Below are 13,529 nucleotides of genomic sequence, written 5' to 3' on the forward strand. Positions count from 1 at the left end.
TAGACCAGGTTGCTCAAAAATCAGGGAAAAAAGGACGTGGGTGGCTCTTCACTGAGCTCCCCAGTCCTCCTCCTTTGGAGACAACCACTTAGTGTGGCATTCAAGCAGAGTGTTTGCTTCTATTTATTTAATTCCCTATTAAACATCCTTCAACCTGCACATCCTGACCGGGGCTCCCCCGCTGAGGTGTAAAATCAGTTTGGCATTTCTGAGCTAATCTTGGCATGAAGGATTTCACTGATTCCAGTACTAAATAGCAGGTGTGCATTACAGCCCAGACAAAACCCACAAAGCCAAGAACAGCAATGCTGATTGTCACCATCTTCCCTCAAATCTGATACATAAAACAGTACAGTCTGCATCAGGAGATCATTTTGTAACATATAATCTCATATTACTGAAGGAACAGGTGAGGGATGGGTGGATTACTTGGAAAACCACTTGCTCCTTGCCTGTGGGATTCCACTGTGCCCAAAAATATAAGAACTGTGGGGCATGAAGATGAACTTACAGGTGATGGTTTCAAAACCAGTAAAAGGCAACAGTTCAAAATGAATGGATAAGTGAAGTGTGGGAATCTCTGGCACAGGATTACACTGAGGAAAAAAATTATAAAACTTATAAAGTAATTCTATAAATGACTGTAAGTAAAGTTCACATTAGCCTATTAAATCCAGTGGCCCTGATTTTGGATCTGGAAGCTCTGACCTGTGAATAGCTGGAGACTGATGGGTGCTGCAGAAAAACATTGTTAAAGGCCTTCTGTGTTCCTGCCTTCTCCCACAGCACTTGGTGGACTTTTGGAGAGAATTAGCACAGACTTTTTTCCTTTTTTTCATTGTGAATATAGAGTGATTTCAATATTTTCCACCCATAGTCTGCTAGAACTGGAAGCCAGCATCTCCTCTGGGAGCCGTGTGGTCTCCCTGAATCTGCACATCTGTGACCCCCAGGAAAAGGGAGAATCAGACCAAAAGTGCAAAGGAAAATCTGCATCCATAAATGCCTGAATGAAGACTGGAAGAAATGCTGATGGTGTGAAGCACCTCGAGATGGAGCCACAGCTGGAGCACACAAACAGGTCCAAAGCACAGGGCTGGGTTTGGATTAGGATTTCCTTGGCACCCTGATGTTATGCAATGGGCAGCTCATCACAGGTCCTTTCTAGCATGAAATCCTACTGGTGATGAGCAAAAGGTCCAGGCAGCCCTCGTGGGCTGTATCACAACTGGGGCTGGGAGTGATTCCCCTTCCCTGGAAGTGCCCAAGGCCAGGCTGGACAGGGCTTGGAGCAGCCTGGGATAGAGGAAGGTGTCCCTGCCCATGGCAGGGGGCTGGAATGAGAGGAGCTTTAAGGTCCCTTCCAGCCCCAACCATCCTGAGGTTTTATGTCCCTGCTCATTGCTGGGGGGTTGGTCTACAAGCCCTTTAAAGGTCCCTTCCATTCCAAAGAATTCTGTGATTCTACCATGCCTCTCATGGACATGGATCCCATTATCTCCACTGTCATTGCTCAGGAAATGGGATCAGAGCAGCTCTCCACAAGGCCAAACCTGAGTTCTGGGAGAGCACAAGGGATCAGTGGGATCCTGCTGCTCTCATGTAAAACATGGAATCAAGGCATGAGCAGGAGGCAGTGGATGAAAAATGCTGAATGTGTGGAAAACAGCACAGGGCTCCAAGCTGGGGCAAGTTCTGGATGGACCACTCAGAACCAAAGTCCCAGCACTTTTTTTTTTTTTTTTTCATCTGCGGGGTGGAATAAATTACTCACAGCTGGTCCAACAGTGCCAGAGTTCCCCATGGAACCTTCAGACCTCCTTGAGCTCTGCTAAGGTGCAGGTGATGGAATTTTTATTTCACTGATTGTGTCTTAATGCATACTCTGCAGTCCACTAAGGAGCAAGTTTGAGGCACTTCCTTAGGAAGCCAGGTGCAAATAAGGTATTGCAAGTCCTATTTTGTATTTTCAGACTTGAATGCAGGATCCATGAAGTGGATGAGCATTGTCTGGGCCATTTCTAATGTTCCCTGTCATTGTCACTCCAGCCTAGAACACAACATGGACTTTGTAGCTTCCTCTCCATTATATTATACAGGAATCCACCTCTGGTTTGAGGTGAAGTGATGGATCTGCAGGAGGCCAGACTCCAGACCAGAGAAGAGTTTTGTGCCATACCACAGGACAGGGACTGAGGTGTCAGACACATCTTCTGGCTCTGCCTGCTCTTCACACAAGACTCTGCCCAAGTCTCTTCATCTCTGTGTGCTCAAAACCTTTATCAATAAGGGGTCAGTGACATCTCCTCTTACCTGTGTTAGTCGTGTGATTTCAGACACAGCCTCCACAGCAGAGGATTTTCAGACCTCCTTTCATGCCATGAAACCCCAGGAAAAAGAGAACAAAGCCTCTGTTGATGCCAAGATTTCCAAGCCATCCCAGCCTGACTGTGCTCATCATTTTGTGATGGCTGAGAAGTTTTCCAGAGGTGTCCAAGCACTGCAGCAGGGAAGGGCCCAGTCTTCCCTTGCTGGCTCTGCAGCAAAGCCTCTGTGCTCCTCCCAGAATAGCAACGTGCAAACCTCGGTGCTTCTCTTCCAAACCCATCTGCATTTTTAGAAAATCATTTGCAAAGCCTCTGCCCCTGTGGCTACAAGCAAAGCCTGGCTGTCTGTGCAGCCTCCCCAGCCACGCCATCTCTGGGGCAGCAGCTTTGCTCAGTGTGATGCTGTAAATTCGGGCTGGATTTACAGCTGGGAGAAGAAAGTCCTGCTTGAAGACTCTTCGGATCCTAAAGCCAACAGGGAAAGGGTTGGAGATGGGATCAGTGTAACCACAAGTCTCTGGGGGGAGCTCCTGATACATGGCAGAGCCTGAGACCCCATTTTCCAGCACACCTGACCCCACCCTCTCACCTGTGCTCAGCAAAAACATCATTCCAGAGCATCCAGTGGCTCTCACCACCACTACAGCAACCATTGGAGCACAGGAAGCTGGCAAACCCCACTGAGATCTTCTCACTTCTTATATCCATAAGCCACACAGACAGTACTTTTTAGGTATCCAAAGCCACAGCCTTCCTAGGAAAGGCACAGAGAAGTCTCATCGTGGTGAGCTGCAGATCATCTCCCATCCAGCTCACACATCTGGCAATGCTGGTCCAGGGGCACAGCTGCCAGAAGGACATCAGATGGTGGGAAGTGGCTGCACAACCCACCTTCAACCTGCTCCCCCTTTCATTCACAGCTTGGACTGAAAAAGGGGGGATTAAACTGATATGCCTTATCTCAGACCTCCCAGGGATCCCTGAACGGGCCAACACAAACACAGCTCTCGCTCTGAAATAAGTCACATCTGCAAAGAGTAAGCTCCACAGTCAGAGGGATGATGGCATGATACATTTCTCATATTTTTAAGCAAAGATAAGCACTGGGTGCCTGAGACTAAGCCTCACTCCAGGTCTGCCCTGTCCAAACCCAACCAGCACCTCTATGGCACAGAGCACTTGTCAAACAGACATCAGTGACCACGTTAACTCCAGCACGGGATTAAACCCCGTAACTGCTGCAAGAAATGCACAAAACAATGGCCAGAAACACTGTGAGGAGTTCCAGGATCCCTCCAAAATCGGTGCTTCACTCCCAGCTTCCCAAAAGCAACCCCACTCCTCCTTGCCAGGATGGTGAAGGGAGCTCAGGTCAGCAGCATTGAAACGCAGCACAAATTGAAGTGGTGGGGGAAAAACACCAGTGGCTGTCAGATGGGAACTAGAAAGGGACTAATTCTGGCTTCACTTCAGTTTTGGTGTGTTTTCCTATTTTCAAATGCTTTAGCGGTTTGAGCATTTTGCTAAGTGCCTCTCCAATCACACAAGGTTGTGCAGCAGTTTGTCCCTCGTGTGTGAGGACACACACGAGGAGGGGAAGCCTCAGCCCCTGTGTTCTGTGTAAAATGCAGAAGTTCAGCAGTGATGAATAAATTCCTTAATGCATCCATGAGTATTTTGTCCCCGAGATCACATTTACTGTCAGCAGTTTGCAGTCACACAGTTCAGATTCCGATCAATTTTACATAATTAAGATATTTTTTTTTTAAACAGTTAACTCTTCTCCTACACTTTCTGAGCAGAACACCCCATGTAGGACCTCAGCAGCCCAGGCAGAGGAAAATCTCCCAAAGGCCACAGGACAAAAGCACCTACAGAAAAGCAAGTGCCTGTGCCTCCACAGGGTCAAAGCTTTGATTTCATCATTGAAACGCAATGCAAAAAGAAGCACCAAAATAAACAGCTCCATAAAGCAGCAGGAACGCAGCAAAGCAGTTGGAGGCTCCTCCAGCAAGAATGACCTAAATCCAAGAGGCATTTGTGCAGATGCTGCCCAGCTCCACAACACCCTCACAGCCTCCTCCGGGATGCACCGACCGACAGGGGAGCGAACCTGGGAGAAGCCTCTTTTTAGTAAAGTCACAGCGATTTTCTTTAATTTTTTTTTTTCTCCCAAATGTGCCCTCCCACAGTGGCTGCCCCACATCCAGGGCTGCCTGGGGGCCCGGGGACCCCTTTTCCCAGCCGACCCCGCAGCAGCCGGGGTTATCGAGGGAGATGTGTGTAATTGCCCTGTCAGGCAGCTGAAAGGCGCTCGCCTTTAGCTGATGCCACTTCAAAATGAAATTCTTTCTTTGGCATGGCTATGTCTGATATGCAGGCATCAAAGGGGAGGCAGCAGGTCGCCGATGCCCCAGGCCACACATTTCCCTTCTAAAGGCAGGAATGAGAGTGTCAGCTCGGGGCCGAGGGGGCCCCGGAGACCCAACACCCATCGCTCCTCCTTGGGGTGCTGGGAGCCTGGGAGGACCCCCAGATGGGACCCTGTGGCCTGAACAGCGCTGGGATGGAGCGGTGGGAAAGCCTCGGTGGCACAGGGGAGGTCGAGGGCTGGGGAATTTTTCTTTCCAAGAGAACCACAGGGCCACGCTCTCCTCCCCCCACCCGCAGCTCCCATCTCCTCTCTCCACCTGCACTCTTCAGGGAGCCAAAGCTTTTGGCAAGCTTTCCGCTCCAGTTTTTATTGGTTTCAACTAAGCTGCCCCTTTCGGAGGGTTGGAAAGCTTCAATCATTAAAGGAAAAGAAGAAAGGAAAAAAAAAAAAATAGGAAAAGAAAGCATCATGCACCCTTTACCCTGCTGTCCCTTCCCCAGCTCCCACGATGGTCCCACACCACCCATCCCAGGCACAGCTCCCTATTTTCCAAGGCAAACACAGCCCCTCCAATGCATTTGAGGCAGGGTTTTCAAGGCTCTGGATACCTCCAACCGTACCTGCTCGCCTCCAATCACCTTCCTGCTCGGAAGCAATTTAGAAAGGACACAGCACAGGTAGCTATTAGCTAACACATATTTAACTGCTCCAGATATCTTTTTTTTCTTTTTTCTTTTTTTTTTTTTTTTTGGCATTGTAATGGAGTGATTTGATCTTCAAAGGACCTGTGGAAACCTTTGAAGCTTCCCAATCTCCAGTGGGGAGGGGAGGAGGGGGAGAAAATGTTAATAGTTTTAAAACCTGGGGAATCCTGAAGTCAGAGGAAGGGTATAAAACCCAGCGGGTTTAGCATAAAGCCCTCAGGTAAATCTTCACCTTCTTTTCAAATGCATTTTTGGTGGGTTGCTTTGGAAAGGCTTGGGCCAGGTTAGCAAGGTCGGCTCTATTCCCAGCGGCTCTTAAATCTCCAGGGACCCTCATCTCCCACGTGGCGCAGCCCCAGCACCAGGAGATCCGCGGTACCTCGGCGAAAAATAGAAAGACTAAAATTTGCAAAGCCTTTAAGTGAAAAGAGGGTGGGGGGAAAAGGAGTGGAGAAGGAGGGAGAGGGGTAAGAAGATAAGGAGACAAAATAAACTCCCGGCTGCACTCCCAGCCAGCACAGCCTCAGCAGCACCCTGAGAGGCGAGACACAAAATGCATTTACCTTTAAAATAATGACTCATTTTATTTTTTTCTTTTAATATGTAGTTATAAATATATTTTGTCAAAATATATGATCATTATTGTCAAAAACATTTGCACATAAAGTCATAAATAAGGTCAAGGTGAACGTTTAGTTTAGAGAAGAGTCCAGCTATAGCAAGCAGTTCTGGGGTGGGACGGGAGGGAGAGAGAAGGGGAGGAGAGGGCGGCGGGGAAGGGGGTCAGCGGCACCCGCACCCCTCCACCACCATCTCCTGGTAGTTTTTCAGGACCACCTTGTCATACTCATCCAGGTAGAGCATGGAGATGGCGCTGAGCTCCGTGGGCACGCAGCAGGCCTTGGGAATGCTGGAGTTCACGGAGTTCACCAGCGTCTGCACGATGGCGTGGTTCGTGGAGTTGAGGTGGTCAGCCAGAGGGAAGGGGCAGTCCCCGTGGCAGTAAAACGCCTGGTAGCCCGGGGGTGCCACGATCCAGTCGTTCCAGCCCACGTCGCTGAAATCCACATAGAGGGCATGGCGGCGGCAGTTTTTTTTGTTCTTGCGGGAACGCTGGTGCTTGGGGCTCCGGCGGGCTCGGCGGGTCAGAGCGTGGCCTCGCCCGTCGTGCCCAAAAGTGACCAGGAGCGGCCTGAGCTGCGCCCAGTCCCCACGCCCTTGAGGTAAAGATCGGCTAATCCTGACGTGTTTGCCCTGATGAGTCTGTGCGTGGTGGAGGTGGGTGACCTCGATCACCAGCCCGTGGTTCGGCTGCTTGTCCTTGGTCCACCGGATCACGGCCGGGCTCACATCAAAGGTCTCCCAGCGCGTCACGTTGTGGTGCACCAGCCGCGTGTCCAGCAGGCGCGTAATGGCCTGGGCGCGCTCCGACAGCGGCTTCATCACTTCGTAAATGTTTATCCGGTGGAAGCCCCTCTCCCACGCCGCGCTCGGCTCCTCCACCTGCTCCCGGTACAGCCGCAGCTCCGCCGAGGAGATCACCTCGTTTTCCGGCACGCTGCTGAGGTTGAAGACGAAGCGGATCCGGGGAGCCTCGCTGGGACCCGGGACGGTCTCCAGGTGCTCTAGAGGAGAGCAGGGATGGGGGGAAAGAGGTAAGACAAGCAAACAAGAGCACGTCAGCCTCGGGGCACACGGCCCCGGCACAGCCGCAGCTCACAGCCGCGCTTCACCTGCCCGGCAGCCACCGGCTCCGCTCCGCTCCCCCGCGCATCCCTCCCGGCCGCACCGGGAGCGGCTCCTGCCCCGGCTCCGCTGCCTCGGCCGCGCCTCGAGCACTCCACCCCTTCCCATCTCGCCTCCCCGTTCAGGGAGACTTTTTCCCTTTAGCTTTTCCTCCCCCAGTCTCTCCAAAATCATCTCCCCGGCGAGATGCGGCGCCACGGAGCACAGAGGTGCCTTGTTACGGGGGGCAGGGGGAGAAAGAGAAGCAAATTCCAACGCAGTAATGATGCGGCTGGATTAATAATTCAGATTTACTTTGGAAAAGAAACATCCGCTAGGAAACATTTGGATCAGATTACAAGGGTCTATTGAATAAACCTTATAAACACACAGCTGTAAGTATTAAATTCGAGTCGGGGTTTGGGGGGATTTTTTTTTTATTTTTTTTTTTTCTTAAGAGTAAAAGCAGGCAGCAATTGCTTTGATAGTTCAAAAGAAACACTCCAGGGGCGAGATCCCGCCCTCGCTTTACTCCCGCATCCGATCCAGAGCCATTAAATCCACGCGAGCCCAGGCAGTGACCCCGAGGCAGAGGCACCGAAGGAAACTCACTGTTGTCAACAGAAGCAAAAGCACTTCAAAATATGGTCAAGCTCGGGTTAAGCACAGGATGCTGGAAAAAGTAGCGAGCAGCACGCCTGTCACCCACACACGGCAGGCTGGGGGGGGGGGGGGGGTGGTTTTCCTCCCATAAATTTAGGGCCGGGCACGTCCTGCTTCTATAGGCATTTGTGAGCTTCCAAAGGCAAGGAAATCCCGATCGCTACCGGGGCTGGGAATTTACCGCCTCCCATCACTGACCTTCATGGTGGAAACTCCTCACGGTGTTTGCCCGGCTGGTCGATCGCTCAGGGTACTGCAGGCTAATTTCCTGGAGGCTCTCCTCCTCTTCTCCGGACTGGAGTCGATAGAGATCCAGCATGTAACTAGGAATGACGGCTGACTTGCTGGGCTGAGGCCGCCTTCGGAGCCCAAACATCTGCAGCAGAGTTGTTTCGAAACCCCGCAAGAGTTCATGGCTTTGGGCAGAGCGGCGTCCGGATCCGGCTTGTCCCTGAAGCTCTGCCACTTTCTTCCTGCCGGTCTCAGGGATTAGGCTAGCATGGTTAGTACCTCCTAGAAGGACTTGGCATAGTAGGATGACCATCAGCATTCGGTTACCAGGAATCATGGTGTCTCTGGGGTGTAAAAAACACGACAACAAACAAGAAGGAAAGTCAGGATGAGAAGCGAAACCCCCCTCCTCTTCCGAATAAACTTAAAAATAATAATAATAGTAGTAATAATAGTAATAATAAATGGCAAAAGGACACGGGGAGCAGCCCCCATTCGAGCGGCAGCCGGCGCGCCCCGGCGGGCAGGGACCGGCCGCCGTGCCCGGGCTGTCCGCAGCCCCGCAGCCCCCTCGGGCAGGCGGGATCCCGGCGCATCCCGGCCCCGCTGCCCCGCCGGGACGGGACGGGAGCGGCGGCGGCGCCCGGCGGGGAAGGAAGGGGCGCGCGGCTCGGCGCGCCCTGCAGCCGCCGGTTCGAATCCCGCCGCCGGACCCCGGGAGGGGACACCGGTATAAGAACAACAAAAAGTTTTTCCTAAAAAAAAAAATAAATAAAAAAAAAAATGAAAAAAAAAAAAAAAAGAAAGCCCCGCGATGAAAACAAAAAGCGAGGAGCGAGGCGGAGGAAGAAGAGGGCTGTACTCACTGACAGCAAGCAAGGCATATCAGCACAGTCCATGATTCTGGAGAGCCAGCCCGGACCCAGCGCGCCGAAAGCCCCGGGGCAGCGGCTGCCGAGCGCCTCCCGCGATCGCCGCCCGGCGCAGTGCGGCCGCCGCCGCCGCCGGCCCCGGTTTTCTGCCGGCCCCGCAGTCACGTGGAGCCGCGCTCGCCGCCAGCCCGGCCCGGCCCGGCCCGGCCCGCCGCCCCCGGCCCGCCCCCGGCCCGGCCCGGCCCCGCGGGGGACGGCCCTGCCCGCTCCGCCGCCCGCGCCCGGGGAGCGGGGGGAGCGCGGGGACCCCCGGCGGGGCGGCCGCGCTCGGAGCCGCGGGGCGCGGCCGCAGCGGTGCCCCGGGATCCCCCGCGCCGCTCAGGTGCATCCCCGGGGACCCTCCCGCCCCGCCCTGGCCCCGCACGGCCGGGGCGGGGTCCCCGGGGAGGTCGGGGCACGGCGGGGAGCGGGGTCCGCGGTGCTCCCCGTGGGACCGGGCTGGGAAGGGAGACTCGGGACGGGAAACTCGGGAAACTCTGGTCGGCCGTTCCCCGACGAGAAGGGAGGGAGAGCTTGGGAACCAGAAGCAGCTGCGCGGGGAGAGGCACGGCGGCAGAGCGCGGGTTTCTCCTGTGCTCCCGCCACCCGCCAGCCCCGAGGGTCCCGTCCCGGCGGCTGGGAGCTCGTTGCCAGCACCGGGGGTTATCCCCAGTGCCTGCCCTGGATTCCCTCTCGTCCTCCAGATTTTCTCATCCTTCTCCCTGGCTGCCTGAAAAGCCCCCTCCCTTCCAGGCCGGGTTCCCGGACCCCCACCGGGGTGTGCAGCAGGCGCCTTCCCGGCCCGCACGGGCCGTGTACGGCCACAGCTGGCGGCCCCAGAGAGATACGGACAGGAGTCTCCGGGAGGAAGGATGCTCCCTGCCCCACAGTTCAACCCCAGAATTGCTCTGGACCAGCTTTGGGCTGAGAATAAGAACCAGACTTCCCAAGGCTTGAGGCTGCTCCCAGGAGGGGATTTGGGACAAACTGGTTTACCATTAGCATACATTAACTGGACACAACACATTCAGGCACAGGGTAGGATTCTTGGGGCTGTCCTGTGCAGGGCCAGGATTTGGACTCTGTCATCCTTGTGGATCCCTTCCAGCTCAGGATATTCTGTGATTCTCTGACCTACTGGGGGTGATGTATGAACACGACGTGGAGAAGGCAACTCTGGGGAAAAACCCTCTGAAGGAAGTGTGACAGATGCACCATCCTTTGGAGACACAGTAGACTGAGCAACCTCATGGTAAATCAAGGCAGCTCCACCAGGGCATTAAAACCTGTCCCTTTGCCCTGCTAGGGCATCCCTTTGTGTTGGGCAAACTGTCACCCACAGTGAGAACACAGTTAATTTATGAGACTAAAAGATGTGGTCATGGAGTGGCCATGGGAACTCCTAAGCTCATCAATTAACCACAACCAAAAACCAGCTCAGAAACGATGACTGTGGCCACAAACCACGGGGCTGCTGTGCCTGAGTGCAGCAAACCCACACCAGCGCCTTGGTGTCCTCCCAGCGCTGCCCCAGAGCTCACACACCATCACAGACGCCTTCTTTTCATATTTCACTTTTTTTTTTTTTTAAGCTCAGACCTGACCCATGCATTAGAAAAGCCCAGGGATGTCACCGAAAGGACACGCACAGATAAAAGGCAGTGCTGACACTGTAATATCTCTGAGTTATTCCTATACCACTCCGGGTTTAAAAGAAACATCTGTTAGCAAGGTATTTGGACTATGAATCCATCAAAATTTGTGAAATATTGCTATCACCATTTCAAATGTATCACACTGTGTGTTATTCTTAACAAGGAAAAACAATTTTGGGAGTAGCTGCTGTGCAACTTTTTTTAAGTTAAATAACATTTTCATTGAAAATACTCCAGTCTATAAACAAAGTTTACATGAGGGCCTGTATAGAGCTGTTCCTAAAACAGACCTCTGGACTGGGGAAAGCAACCAGCTCCCTCTTAGTGGGATATGTTCCTGTCTTTGTCTGAAGACCTCACTCAGGTTTTGTAAGGATCAGAGAATGGCCTTGCTGGAAATGTTTGTCCTGGAGGAATTCGGTCGCACGGCATCCAGCGCCTGCTCTCCTCAGCCATCCCCTTAAGCTGAGATCCCAAAAATTGCTTATGTAACGCTGGTTAACCGTGCCCCTGTGCGAGGAGGTGGCCAGCTGAGCCAGAGAGCCAGGGCAGAGCAGTGTGGTTTGGGGTCTCGTAGGAGGCAAGAGCGTATTTGAGTAGCTCCCTGGTTACTAAGAAGTGTTAGTCATGGGGAAAGCTGTAGTATTTATTCCGTAAAATGTAAATACATAACCCAAACCACAAAGGAATAACCATGGATGGAAATAGTGTAGCGTTTACTGAAGGAGCTGGGCTGCCTTTCTACAGAAGCTGTATTTCCTTGGCCCCATAGAGCATAATTCACCTTGAACGGAGCTTCTGCTCCAGCCCGTGGAGTTACACATCAGCTGAACTCGGTCCAGGCACACTAAACAACCCAGTGTGTTATATATTCCAACCAAAAAAGCGATGCCAAAACAGAGCTAAAAATACAAATGTGGAAGGTTTGAAAAGCAAACACTGCTTAATTCAGTGGTAGATGCAACATTAAAGATCCAGCACATCAAAACCAGAGAATGTCGTGTCTGCACTCAACGCAAGGCTCAGCTCCCCTCCTCACACCTCACACGGGTGATGGGGGATCGATGGTGGGCTTGCCTGTGACCCAGTCCCAGTCTGACTAAGGGATCTGCTGCCAGTTTTTTTTCCTCTCTGTCTTCTGTGAGAAACCTGGGAATCTCTGCACCCGGGTGGCAAAACCATTGGTCTCTTCTGGAAGCAAAGCTTTGGGGCGTTGGGGACGTCACCCTGCGAAGGCTGCCCAGACCAAGGGGTGATCCATCACGTGCAGACCCTGGTTGTGACAGCAGACTGCTGGTGGCACTGAGAAGCCCAGGAGCTGGCAGGTGTCCTGGAGCCCCAGAGCCCAGCTCTGCTCACAGGGGTCAGGAGCTGAGGGGCGATTATTTGCTCAGTTTTGTTTCAACCCAATAATTGTGGGTTTGCCCAGACATGCTTGTGATAAAATCCCAGCCACTCACATCTGACCTATTTCCAGGTTTTGTGTGCTCAGGACCTACCTGCAAGCACTGCAGGTCGATGTTCAGCACCTCTAGAAATTAGGCCAGCTCTGTTTACAAGGGAAACTTCTCCTCTGCTGGCAGCATTTCAGGAGATGCCTCTGGACTCAGACCTTCCCAAACCAGTTCTTGGATCCTGTGTTATTTTTAGAGCAGCTGCACCTTTTTGGGCTTTACAGTCTGCAAACAACCTGCCTTGGGAAAAACAAAAAAGAAAGAACAACAACAACAACAACAACAACAAAAATAACTTGCCTCACCAGATTTGTGCTTGAGCAGAAGCAAGCCTAAAACCATAAATAAATAAGTAAATGCTACGTAAGAGACATTTTAATGACATGAGTTACAGGAGGAGATGCCCATAAGTGTGCTAAGATCAATTCCCTCCTACCCTTGCCTTTCAACTGCCTAAGCTTGTCAATTAAAACAAAGGGAACTGAGCAAACAACTCCAAGGGATTACGTTTTCAAAAGTAGCTCTTCACTAAAGAGCCAACCGGTAAAAACAAGTGCAGCTGCTTGAATGGCAAAAAGAACATTTTTTACAACCACTATGAGATTTTCATGGTTTCTCTGAGTGCTTCAGAGCTGGCCTGTTCTACCAGAATATTCTACCTCCTCCTTAAGAAATAAATTCATACTTCTCCCATAGCACAGAACTGGGCCCAACTTGGAATTTATTTCTTCTTTACATTAAAGTGTCTCTGCTGAGGTGTCAGGACCACGTCTAGAACCTCTCCTGAGCTAAGAGGAGAATCAGGTTCAGCACTGCTCTTTTATTTCCAACAGTTGGGTTTTTTTATAAATCCCTAGAAAAACATTGTGTGGGAACATTAAAATAATGCAGTTCTAAAAAGGCAGTCTTTGGTAATCAGACACAAGGCAGTCGAAACAGTAGGATTGTCTGCTCTTTTCTATTTTTAAGTCTTGAAGGATGATTTTTATTGTTTTGAGAATGCTATTAAAAGGTTTGCTGTCCCACGCAGGGTGAATCTTAAGTTGCTTGTTACTTGACTCATTCCCTTTGTCACTTTTCAGAGATGCCCAAGGGTGAGCAAGGCTAGAAAAGTTACCCCTTGCTGTTCATACTCTCTGCCTTCTGCTGTGAGGGTGTGAGGTCTCTGCTGCTAAATATTGTTCATTTAGAGATGCTGGGCCTCAAAACTCAGAGGTCTGGATCTTTCAGGCTGGACTGCAGGAAGAATTTCTTCACAAAATGGGCTGCCCAGGGAGGGAATGAAATCAGCATCCCTGGAGGTGTTCAAAAAACAGCTCAGTGCTCTGGTCTGCTTGGGAAGGTGGTGAATGGCCAAAGGTTGGACCCAATGACCTTGGAGGTTTTTTCCAACCTTAATGTTTCTATGATTCCATGATTAGGGAAGTGCTTCAGCAACACAACTCATAAAATAAAGGGAGAGCCATTTTAATGGCCTGTTGTTAA

At 51.8% G+C, this 13,529-nt stretch overlaps 1 protein-coding gene across 2 annotated transcripts; it reads right to left on the reverse strand.

The window, feature by feature from the left end:
- Positions 1-5,963: 5,963 nt before the first annotated feature.
- Positions 5,964-9,022, reverse strand: BMP4 (bone morphogenetic protein 4). 2 transcript variants are annotated; one of them, XM_021538432.2, is made up of 3 exons: positions 8,895-9,022; positions 7,992-8,368; positions 5,964-7,030 (listed from the first exon to the last, which is right to left on the reverse strand). In XM_021538432.2, the coding sequence occupies exons 1-3, from the start codon at positions 8,921-8,923 to the stop codon at positions 6,189-6,191; spliced, it is 1,248 nt and encodes a 415-aa protein (XP_021394107.1). In that variant the 5' UTR covers positions 8,924-9,022; the 3' UTR covers positions 5,964-6,188. The 2 variants fall into 2 exon arrangements, with proteins under 2 accessions (XP_021394107.1, XP_021394108.1); XM_021538433.2 differs by having other exon boundaries at positions 8,891-9,022.
- Positions 9,023-13,529: the final 4,507 nt, after the last annotated feature.

The sequence above is a fragment of the Lonchura striata genome, chromosome 6 (genome assembly GCF_046129695.1).
Source record: "Lonchura striata isolate bLonStr1 chromosome 6, bLonStr1.mat, whole genome shotgun sequence".
In the NCBI taxonomy this organism is placed as follows: Eukaryota; Metazoa; Chordata; class Aves; order Passeriformes; family Estrildidae; genus Lonchura; species Lonchura striata.

What these genes read in the sequence shown, in the direction of transcription:
- BMP4 (XM_021538432.2), bottom strand. Translation starts at nt 8,923, where the DNA reads ATGGACTGTGCTGATATGCCTTGCTTGCT. An exon ending in GCTGATATGCCTTGCTTGCT is followed by an intron (nt 8,369 to 8,894) that starts GTCAGTGAGTAC and finishes TTTACACCCCAG; the next exon opens with AGACACCATGATTCCTGGTA. An exon ending in GAGGAGTTTCCACCATGAAG is followed by an intron (nt 7,031 to 7,991) that starts GTCAGTGATGGG and finishes GCTCTCCTCTAG; the next exon opens with AGCACCTGGAGACCGTCCCG.